This window comes from Solanum tuberosum, unplaced genomic scaffold, assembly GCF_000226075.1.
Source record: "Solanum tuberosum cultivar DM 1-3 516 R44 unplaced genomic scaffold, SolTub_3.0 scf00020, whole genome shotgun sequence".
NCBI lineage: Eukaryota > Viridiplantae > Streptophyta > Magnoliopsida > Solanales > Solanaceae > Solanum > Solanum tuberosum.
Genome location: NW_006238946.1, coordinates 1,969,941 through 1,982,007, shown reverse-complemented (window position 1 = coordinate 1,982,007; position 12,067 = coordinate 1,969,941). Strand labels below are relative to the sequence as shown.

Genomic DNA, 12,067 nt, shown 5'->3' with positions numbered 1-12,067 from the left:
AAATTCAATTCTTTTTTTTTTTTTTTTTAGGGCGGTGGGGATTCGAATCCCCATTACTAGGATGAAGGTGTGGGCAGCTCGCCAACTGAGTGTAGACACAATTTCAATTCATTGTTGACCTTGTCCCTAAGTATAAATTTCTGTATTTTCCCTGAAGAATTGAATGGTAAATCACCAAAGATTACTGCCTTAGGAACCATGTAATCCTGCAACCAATCTTCACAAAACTTGATAATTTCTTCATCAGTCACAAAACACCCTTTTTTCAGCTTCACAAAAGCACAAGGGGTCTCTCCAAGAACATCATCACATCTTGCTACAACTGCAACTTCCAAAACCATAGGATGCCTAATCAAAACACCTTCAATTTCAAGTGTGCTTATAGTTTTCCCCTCAGTTTTGACTATGTCAACAGCGCGATCCTTTAATTTTATATTCCCATTTGCATATTTAATACCAAGATCTTTAGTCCTATACCACCCTCCCTCAAAAGCTTCTTCAGTTCTTGATGAATCTTTCAAGTACCCCATCATCATAGCATTGCCTCTAAACATGATTTCCCCTATAGTTTTTCCATCTGCTGGCACACTTTCCATACTCTTTGGATCTTTTACATCAACTTCTTCCATCATAATGTTGTGAACCCCTTCACGAATTTTCACATCCACGTCTTCATTTAACTTGGATAAATATTCATCTTGACACTTCCAAGGCATCGATATCATTGGACCAAGTGCTTCACTCATACCATATGCATGATTGATAGTAAATCCTAATTTTTCGAGTTTGATCAGAATCTCTTGTGGTGGCAATATCCCTGCTACTGTTACATTCACTTTGTGAGGTAACAGGGGCTGATTTTTGCCAATAGCATTAGCAATTTTTGTAAGAATCATTGGTGCACCACAAAAATGTGTCACATTGTGAAGGTAAATTGCATCCAAAATCTCTTTTCCATTGATTTCACTTAGACAAATATTAGTGCCACCCAAAGCAGCAACTGTCCAGGGGAGACACCATCCATTACATCGAAACATATCCACTGTCCAGAGAAAAACAGGGCTTTTTCCCATTTCGAATCGAAAAATGTCAGCAATTGTATTCAAATAAGCAGCTCTATGGCTATACACAGCTCCTTTAGGCTTCCCTGTTGATCCAGAAGTAAAATTGATCGAAATCGGATCAAATTCATTTTTCGGATACATAATCTTGAAATTAGGCTGCCCCATTTCAAGAAATGTTTGGTAATCCAGAATCTTTGATGGCCCTGATGATGAAACTGGTGGTTTTTTTACACTGTTACTGTCATGGATTAAGACAATTAGACAAGACTTGTCTTTTTCTTGAAGAATGGTAAGTGCTTGAAGCACTAGTCCAATGAAATCAGAGTATACAAAAATGATTTTGGCCTCTAATTGTTGGAGTTTTTGTGCTAATGTGGTGGCATCTAGCATTGTGTTAAGTGCAGAAAGGACTGCACCAGCCATTGGTACACCAAAATGTAGCTCATATTGTGCTGGTACATTAGGTGCCACTGTTGCCACCTGTTTGTATTAGGATTAATAAGTTTATAAATTAAGCTTGTTATAATTGGTTAACTATGACAAAATAAGCTACAAATAAAAGCGAAGAGAAAAAAGAAAAAAGGTTTGAACTCAGACTTATAGTTAGAATTTAAAGTTTATAGGTTCAAGATGTCGTTGAAAATCCACTGATCATTTGAGTTAGTAGGTTGAAATGCTTCATTGATTCTTTCTTACCAGTTCAATATTTCCCTATTTCAAAATAAGAGAATTATACGAGTATCTTACACTCTTTAACAAAAAAATATTAACACATTAATTAGACATTACTTTTCATTTTTAGCCTTTGTAATTATTGTTAAAATACTCTTTATAATGATTAAATATTGATTATGATACCTACTCCCAGTACTTCAGAGCAGTGAGAGTTTCTTGAACTCAGTATCACATAGGAAATCCAAATGAAGGGTAAAAATGGAAGAAAAATCTAAAATTATTCTTGAACAAACAAATTAATTTGAACTATGAAAAATGTCTCAACAATTCACTAGATAAAATAATAGAGAACGTAGGAGTAATATCAATTCGAATTTAGTATTAGCTAGATTTTTTAATTAACACATATGGGGTGAGCCAAAACTATTAGGTTATCCGTAACTTTAGTTGTGCGCCCATCCCCAACGTTAAATTAGAGACATAAAAAAACTAATTATTTATATTCGGTGTTTATATCTATTAGTTTGGAGGTGATATTAACTTTTGATGATTTAACAAACTTAAGGATCTAACAAGGAACCAGATCCTTGTTATTGGGACTGCTGACAGAGAAATGAATGAATAAACTCAGTGTGAAGAATATTTGTGTGTAATCATCAAAAAGGGGGAAGATGTTATATTATAGGTGTTTTGATGATCCTCACAAATGCAGGGACCTGGTCCCTAGCAGAGTGCTCTTGTCCGATACAAATGGGGTACATATGTAAAGCTGTTGTGACAGAGGTTGGTGAGGCGTCAGCGTACTACACCAATCAGAATGGACGAGGGTGTTTGTCCAATGGGTAATAACTCTTTATGGTTGATATTTTCTACGTGACAAACACTATATTATATTCATTCATCCAAATAAGGAAGTTAGCCAGTAAGCCTTTTCAAGAACTCACAAAGAAGTTTGCAAGGGACCTGGTCCCTGCAAGACTGCAATATGAAAAGGTGACAAGACAGTTCGTCAGAAAAAGTTGCTGGTAGGTGCACAACTTTTCACACCAGCAAGCTCTCAGCCAATAAGACTGTTTCAATGAGTTTGTGTTCAGTTTAATATAATCTCTCAACACAAAACACAAACTCAAGATTTTGGCAAACAAAAACTCAAAAGCTTAAAAGGAAAAGCCAATCTTCAAGGAAGAACAATACTCATACTCAACAAAAGGATCTGATAAAGTGCTGAAGCATCTTTGTTGAGTTTGAGTTTTGTGTCTATCATTTTTATAGGTTTTTCGCATCTTGAAATTCTCAAGTATACAAGCAAAGACCATCTTGGTGAAGTATTCTCCGGCAAGCACAACAAGGACCTAATCAATAACTTCTTCTCACGTTGGTTGTAACTGTGGTTCACTTTTGCTTAAAGAAGATTAGTGAAACAGTTGAAAATCCTGTGAGACAGGTCGTGGTTTTACTCCCGTGAGCAAGGAGTTTTGTAACATCCGGAAATTTGAAATAACTATGAAGAGGCTTAGAATTGAAAATAGTCATTTTGGAAAGAATTAAAAATCTGAAAAATTTGGTTAAGTATGGGAAAAAGTTGAGTTTTTGGCCAACTTTGAACAGTCATAACTCCTAGATCAGGATGAGTTAGGTGTAGTTCCAGTTATGTTTGCAAAGTTCGTGGAATTTTCTTTCCAACGCCGCCGAGTTCATTCGATTCCGAGTTCGTATGAGTGAGTTATCCCCTTTGGAAGTTGGGACAGTTGGCAGGGAAGTCCGTCCGAAAATTTGTAAGGGTATTTTGGTCTTTTCCCTAAATCAATTCTTTTGGTTATATTAGTGTGTTAGACTGATTTTTGATCAGTTCTTCCCTATTTTTAAAGAGTGAGAGTGAGGGTTTGAGAGTGAAGAGGAGAAGAAGAGGAGAAGAAGAGGAGAAAAGAGAAGATTAAGCAAGGTTTCGTCAAAGATCGTCGTGGATATCGTCGGGGGGTGATCCCTACTAGGTATGTGAGATCATAGTGTTGGGTTGGTTCTTTCCCCCACACGCCAAACTCGTTTTAAATTCCGAGAAAAGATTGATTATGTTTGTTGAAGTTGTCGGTTGTAGTTGTTGGTTGTGATTGTTGTTGAAGTTCTTGTTGGTTTGGTACATGTTTCCAGTTGTGTTTTGAGTTGAATCTATTGTATGTTGAGGGGTTTTATGATATTAATTGTTTGTGGCTGGAACCATTAAAGTTAAGGAGGTTTAGAGTTGGAAAAATGAAGGACAAAAGTCAAATTTTCGGGGAAAAGGGCTGGGGCGTCGCGCTAGCCAGCGCGCCCTAGAAGGGACTCTGAGGTCCAGCCCTTGGGGCGGTGCCCCTAGCAGAGCCCCAACCAGGCCTTCTGAGCTTTGTGGTCTGGCGCCCCACGCCTCTCAGAGCGCCAAGGACGCCAACCTTTCCCATTCCTTCCCCACTTTTTCATATATGTTCCTTGGTAATGTACCTATGTTTTGTAGTTGTTTTCAACACTCTAAGGTACATTTAAACCTCCCGAACTCATCCATTAACATGAGATCATTACCCTCAAATTCGTACTCGAATTCGAGGAAAGTTAGGATCAAGTCAAGTGAAGTTAGAGTCAAGTCAAGCAAAGTTAAGAAGTAAATCCAAGCAAGTCTTTAAAGTTGTTCAAGAGTCTTTATTGAATATTTTAACTTCATTTTAAGGCTCAAGTTTTAAGTCAAGCAAGAGTATAGAGTTTCAAGTTAAGTAAAGAGTAAAGAGTTTCAAATTAAGTCAAGAGTATAAAGTTGAGTTCATTTCTCAAAAGTTATTAGGGAACTAAGTATTCCCAAAGAAGTTTTAAAAATATGTTTTCACATTTAAACAAGATTGGAAACTGAGATTTCCAAAGAGCCTTCGGGATAGTTTTCCAGAAAAAGAGTTATCGCTTTCTAAATGAAGCAAGAAAGGAAACTGAGATTTCCAAGATAGCCTTTCAGCTAAGTTTTGAGTAATTATCTCAAATCAGCAAGAAGAAGTATGTTTTTTAAACATAAGAGCCAGTATATTTTGGGAGTAGTATCGAGCACCGAGTTGGTGGAGCGTTCAAGGAACCCACAGCCCCCATAGAACCATGTTAGCCACCATGGGTAGAAAATGATCATACTTTTTAGATGAATCCTTTTCCAGATAGACAAGTGGATCCATTAGGCAGTTCAGGACTTATACCTTTGGCTGGGTATAGGATGCTCTGGCAGCGTAAGGTCGATCGATGTATTATCACTATAGCTCTATGTGATGGTTGTCGGTTAGAGAAACTCCCACAACAGTTATTTTATTTTCATACACAGAAATTATTGTATTTTTATATACATCAGTTCATTTGTATTTCTATATATATCTCAGACTTATTGTATTTTTGTATACACACAGAGTTTATAGCAGGTTTTAAACAGTCTTTCTTTATATCACACTTGTTTTAAATTGCCTTATATTGAAAGAAGTCAGTCAGGTTGAGTTGAGTTGAGCCAGGTAAGCTTTTCAGTTTCTTCCAGACTTTCTTTTAGCCTATGCTGCTTAGTTTTCCAGCTCGCATACTCGTACATTCAAAGTACTGATGTCAGTTGGCCTGCATCTTATTATGATGAAGACACAGGTACCCAGGATCAGCATCCAGCACGCCATTGATCCAACTGAGCGCTCCAGAGTCAGTGGTGAGGCTCTTTGCATTCCGGAGGACTCGGTTATTTTGTTCTCTTAGTTTTGTTTTTATTAGGATGTTGCGGGGTCTGTCTCAACATCCATCTCAGTGTTATAGAGGCTCCATAGACAGTCAGCCAGTTAGTATTGAATTTCTCATCTATGTATATATGTAAATATTCTATTTTGAGACTCGAGTTGCCTTCTTGGCCAGATTTTATCAGTTAAGTTGTTTTATATCATTGCATCGCATGGAGTTATTCTATTGAGTTATGTTTCCGCTGAGTTCAGAAAGCCAGGCCAAGGGTTCACTTGGGGCCAGCAATGGTCTTCAAGTGCCGGCCACGCCCAGGGTGTAGGCTCGGGGCGTGACAAGGTTTCCATGTAAACTGCTTGTGTTGTGTTCTCCTTATCATTTACTCTTCTGTATTGTTCTTGCTGTGTCAAGGGACCTGGTCTGTTGACTAATATTGGACGCACACATTCTATCAATTGGTATCAGAGCCTGGGCTCTCTATCTGGTTAACAACAAGAGAGAAGTTCATGCGAGGAATGGCGTCACCATAGAATCAGCAAAAAAGTCAGTCCTCCACAAGACCTCCTCTTCTTGATGGTCAGTTCTATAGATATTGGAAGATTCAGATGAGAGACTATCTCATGGCTGAGGACAAAAAAGCATGGGACATCATAGGTAAAGGTCCTTATGTGCCAACTATGGAGGTTAAAGATGAAGAGGTCACAAGAGTCATTCCCAAAACTCGATAACAATATAATGACTCTAACAGACCATTAGTCCAGAAAAATCACAAAGCAAAGAAGCTAATGATGTGTGGCCTTAGTGTAAATGAATACGATCTGATCTCATCTTGTGAATCAGCCAAGGAAATCTGGGATCTGTTGAGAACAACTTATGAGAATACTGAGAAAACAAAGAATTCTAAGTTAGATCTCTTTACTACTCAGTATGAGAGCTTCACCATAAAAGAAGGTGAATCTATTCATGAAATACATACCAGATTCTCTACTATCATCAATGAGCTCATGCTTCTTGATGAACCTGTTATGGTGTGCAAAACAAGTCTCTAAGATACTGGAAATTCTTCCCAGATCTTAGACAAATGAATTTGTGTTTGTTGATGAGACAATGGATCCTAAAGATGCGACTCTAAATGCACTGTTTAATCATCTTCAAGTTCATGAGATGCATAGAAAATGAAAGGGTCTCATTTTCAAAGGTGAAGACATAGGGGCAGATCTGACTGGTGATGTTGATCAAAAGGAAGATGTAGTAAGAGATGAATCGCTAACTTCTAAGGTGTCACAAAGTCACTCCATGAAAGACTGTCCTATGCATGAAGCTGACCATAAGGAAGTAAAAGACAAAGAGGGGGACCAGGTCCGTCCCAAGATAAGCAGAAGAGAAGTTTTTTTCTAGGCGGTGAAGAAGGATCTGGCAGCATGGGAAAATTCCTTAAGTGATTCAGATGATTTTCAACTCTCAAACGATGCTTTCATGGAAAAGTCAGATGAGAAAGATGCTGATGAAAAAGTAACTTTATCAGATTTCAAGCAAAACTTGAATACCTTTTCTACTAGTAAATTGAGAAAGCTAGATGTTGTATTACTTGATTTGATAAGTGAGCTGACAACAGAGAAATATCTTGTAAACAATAGCCTAGAAATCTCTCAAGATGAAAAAATTGCTTCAGTTGCCCAAATATCTGATATTGAAAGTCAAATGGTTGTTCTAGAAGCTGAAACTCTAGAACTGAATGAAAAGATAAAAGGGGCGACTATTACAGTTTTTAAAGGAAAGAACGAAGCCAACAACATGCAGTTGGAGCTGGAAAATAAGCTGCATACTGCTGAAATGAAGATGAAATTGGCTTTGGAAAGAAATCTTGAGTTGGAGAGGGACTTGGTCTGTGTGAAAGAGGAACTGGAAAAATCCCTCAAATGGACTAATTCCTCTAAGATTCTTACAAATCTGATTGGTCAGGGCAACAACAGTAGAAGAGGGTTGGGCTGTGAAAAGATAGATCCCTCATACAATCCTCGCAGAAAATTTATTTCTGATGTTGATGATTTGTTGTGTGTGCATTGTGGTCGAGATGGAGATATTAAGAGAGATTGTCCTGTGTTGAAAAAGTATGGTGGAAGTTCGTCAAACTATTCCAAACAGTGGAATAGACTGAAGAAGGGACCTGGTCCTGCTCATGGTCCCAAGTTGAAGAAAGCCAGTCTGCCTTACTGGACAAAATATTTTCTTATCACTCCGTTATCTGCTTACTGGGAACTCCGTCTCAAATGGGTTCCCAAGGCTAACAAGTGTTTTGCTATGCAAGTGAGAGGAGGTAGCATTGGTCAGTGTGGTTTATGAATAAGTGGATGCTCAAAACACATGACTGTGAAAATTACAAAACTTCCTCTCTCTTAAGGCACTTGAAGATGGATATGTCTCTTTTGGCAATGGCAAGAAACGATACACTATGGGTGTAGGCAGGACTTGAAAATCTGTGAAGCACTCTATTAAAATTGTGTACTATGTCAATGGTTGAAGTACAATCTTTTAAGTGTTTCACAGGTATGTAATGAATGAGATGAAGATGTAATCATATCATAAAATGTGTGGTCACAAACTTGCTCTCTCGGGTGATGATCTTGATTGAAAAAAGATGCAAAAACATGTATATTTTTTATCTGAATACTGCTCGTAGTGACAGTCTCACTTGCCTTAGTGCTCAAAGTAAGAATATTAAGGTATGACATGAGAAACGGGCTCTTGTGAATGTTTCTCTACTGCACAAACTTATGTCAAGGGACCTGGTCCTCGATCTGCTCAAAATAAAATTTACATATGACAAAGTTTGTAATGCTGGTATTAAAGAAAAGCAGATCAGAACATCCTTCAGGTGGAATAAGCAGGCTTTTAATCTTCCAAAGAACTTTCGACTGAAGTGGTAAATACTACATGTTGTGTGACCAAAAGGATGATATTGAGCTCAATATTGATGAAATAATAGTTGCAGTATACTCTTCCTCCAACAAGGCTTATTTGCTGTATAAAAGGGTGCTTATGTGATTTTTGATGAGTGTGGAAGAGTTGAGAAGTTCCAAAAGAAAGATGATTCTGATATGGAAGGGTTGATTCAGATTCAGAGAGATGGTCTAAACAGTGAGCTTGCTGAAGAATATCCTCTTCATGAATCCAGCAATCTCAAGGAAGCTGATGCAGATTATGAACATAATGAGGGACCCGGTCCTGTAAGCAGTGCTGAACAAAGATGATGTAGTTCAAACTGATAATGTGAATTCTGAAGGTGAGAATGAAGAAGCTGATCAAGCTCAGTTTGAAAGAAGCAAAGTATGACACTCGGTTCCCAACAAGCTAAGGTTGTCCAAGTTCCGTATCAACAATGGCTTTAAAAGAGTGAGTTCTAAATAAGTATGATGGGAGATTTCTTCTTAGAGCTACAAATTCAGCAAACCTCTAAAGGTACCCTTTTTTGTCAAGAAAAGTTCATCAAGGAGCTGTTCAAAAGCTTAAAGTTCTTGAAGTCAAGACAATGCTAAAAAGAGGTAATGTCATCATAAAAGGTTGCTAAGACAGGGACGTGGTACCAGCTCAGAGAAGTTACTGAAGAAGTTTCATATTATGGATGCCAAGTCAATTGATACTCTCATGGGGACCAACTCGAAGTTGGATATGGATAGATCTGGTCTAGATGTAAATGATACAAAGTGTCAAATGTCAGGATTTATTCAAGATTCCAAGATTATCCAACGGAATCACATTTGAAGGCTGCTCAGAGAATCCTAAGACAATTGAAGAAGACAGGGACCTGGTTCTATTCTGCTCATCAGGAGACTTTTTGATTTGGAATACATGGTGATGCTGATTATGCTGGGTATCAAGTTGATGGAAAGAGTGCCTCAGGAGTGGCTTATGCTATAGGCTGATCTCTCGCTCATGGGGAACTAAAAGGCAAGATTCAGTTGCTCTTTCATCAACTGAGGTAAAGAATGATGTAGCAAGTGCAGCTTGATGGGTTTAACGTTTGTGGATCAAGCAGCATCTTGAAGCTCTTAGAAGACCTGGCTGAGATAATCAAACTGATGATTGGTAATGCTGAAACCTTCTTGAATGGATCCTGCCTAAAGCAATCAACTCTCTCATGACTATGCAAAAGGAGTAGGTATCCTTGTTTTTCAGTTATGTATGTTTTAGCAAATGCAGTCTCATACCTTTTGTAGGTATACACACATGGAAAAAGGCTGAAGGAAAAGAGAAGTCAGGACAGATCTAGGCAATCACATTCAAACTAAGAGAGGGACCTGGTCCATTTTTGAAGGTTAGCACTCTTAACATTGCAGTTTGAATTATGCATGAGAACCGTTGCAATTGCCACAAGTCTATCATTCAGGTATCTGAATGTTGTCTCATCTTTTGAATACCAAAATGATACTTTCTTTCATAAAATACATCCTTTCACTTTTTTTATATTCCATATCCCTAGAAAAACTCCATCTCCCCTTCCAAAAATCAGAAAGTTTCAAAATCCTCTTTTCTCTTCTCTTAAAAACACTTCAAATGTGTAAATCTTTCGTTCCTACTGGAGAATTTTCTGTTAAAAGAAATTTTCGAGTGTGAAGAGGGACCAGGTCCAGCAAGAAAAATGAAGAAAGTGGAAAAGATGATGTTAAAAAAGGAAAGGGTTGATACTCTGAGAATTCAATGAATTCTGAACATGAAGGTGTCTCACTAAAAAACAAAAATTGAAAAAAAAAATGAAATGGCCCCTTAGTTATTGACTTATTCATCTAGGAGGCCTTGAGTATTTTTGAGTTTACCAATCCTTCTGTCGTAATGTGAGAATACATACAGAAGATCATATATGCTAAGGATGGTAAATGTGACATGAGAAATGGGTACCTTCTGACTTGGAATGTGAATGCGTTGATGGGAAGATAGAGAAAAAAAATGTAATGTGTCTAAGTTGTTGGTGGAGCATGAGAAACTCAAGCTTGCTTTGAAAACTATGACAGTTGGTGTTGCTAACAAGGACACTTAAATAGTGTGTTTGAAGGCTCAACTTCTGAAAATCACAATCAGAGGGACAAGGTTGAGAAGAACTGGCAGCCCTCAAGGTTTACCATGAAGGCCGGGCAGTGAAGAATGTTGAATTTCAAGAGAGGCTTTTCAGAAATCATGCTGAGGCAAATGCTCTCCTAATCTTACACTTTTAACCCCTTGTTCCTAAGCCCCCCACTCATCCAAAATTCCCATATCCCTAAGCCCCTCACTCTTCCTAAATTTCCATGTCAGTCATCACTCCTTCTCTTCTGTTGAAACTCAGTGGGTATTGTCCAACTGGTTTTCATTCGTAATAATATTTGCAATACTTTGATTGCTGATCTTTTATTTATGAATGAAAACTACCTTGTTTCTACTGACTTGTCTCATTACTTTATGCATTTTTACTCATGCGCAGTGTTGCCCAAGTGGCTATGAATTTGCTTGAATTACATTTTTGGCAACTTGGTTTACTGCTTTAACCCTTTTTTATGATGTCAAAAGGGGGAAAGTTGTTAAGGTATGAGATCAATGGTTAGCTACTTGAAGAAGACAAGGTCATGCCAGACAAGGTCATGCTGATATGGGGAATAAATGCTAGCTACTTGAAGAGGACTTGGTCATGCTGATAGGGGGAATCAATGCTAGCTACTTGAAGAGGACATGGTCATGCCGATAAGGGGAATCAATGCTAGCTACTTGAAGAAGACATAGGCATGCCGATAGGGGGGAAAAGTTGTTTGTCATCATCAAAAAGGGGGAAAATACTATTTTGATGTTTTGATGATTTGACAAACTTCGGAGATGATGAAACTCTAATTACCCGAAGAGTTCTTGTTGATAGGGGGAACTGGTGAATAAGTCTGTTATCATCAAAAAGGGGGAAAATGTTAGTTTGGAGGTGATATTAACTTTTGATGATTTAATAAACTTAGGGATCTAACAAGGAACCAGATCCTTGTTATTGGGACTGCTGACAGAGAAATGAATGAATAAACTCAGTGTGAAGAATATTTGTGTGTAATCATCAAAAGGGGGAAAATGTTATATTATAGGTGTTTTGATGATCCTCACAAATGCAGGGACCTGGTCCCTGGCAGAGTGCTCTTGTCCAGATACAAATGGGGTACAAATGTAAAGCTGTTGTGACAGAGGTTAGTGAGGCGTCAGCGTACTACACCAATCAGAATAGACGAGGGTGTTTGTCCAACGGATAATAACTCTTTATGGTTGATATTTTCTACGTGACAAACACTATATTATATCCATTCATCCAAAGAAGGAAGTCAGCCAGCAAGCCTTTTCAAGAACTCACAAAGAAGTTTGCAAGGGACTTGGTCCCTGCAAGACTGCAATATGAAAAGGTGACAAGACAGTCCGTCAGAAAAAGTTGTTGGTAGGTGCACAACTTTTCACACCAGCAGGCTCTCAGCCAATACTGAGTTTGTGTTCATTTTAATATAATCTCTCAACACAAAACACAAACTCAAGATTTTGGCAAACAAAAACTCAAAAGCTTAAAAGGAAAAAGCCATCTTCAAGGAAGAACAATACTCATGCTCAACAAAGGGACCTGATAG

General features: G+C 38.0%; 1 protein-coding gene across 1 annotated transcript in view; it reads right to left on the bottom strand.

Annotated features, from left to right (window-relative positions):
* Positions 1 to 17: 17 nt before the first annotated feature.
* Positions 18 to 12,067, bottom strand: part of LOC102605013 (probable acyl-activating enzyme 1, peroxisomal) — a 16,774-nt gene continuing 4,724 nt past the window's right edge. The window contains exon 2 of the mRNA XM_006340892.2: positions 18 to 1,544. Coding sequence (XP_006340954.1) covers positions 57 to 1,544 — 1,488 coding nt within the window. The 3' untranslated portion in view covers positions 18 to 56. The remainder of the gene's footprint in view (positions 1,545 to 12,067) is intronic.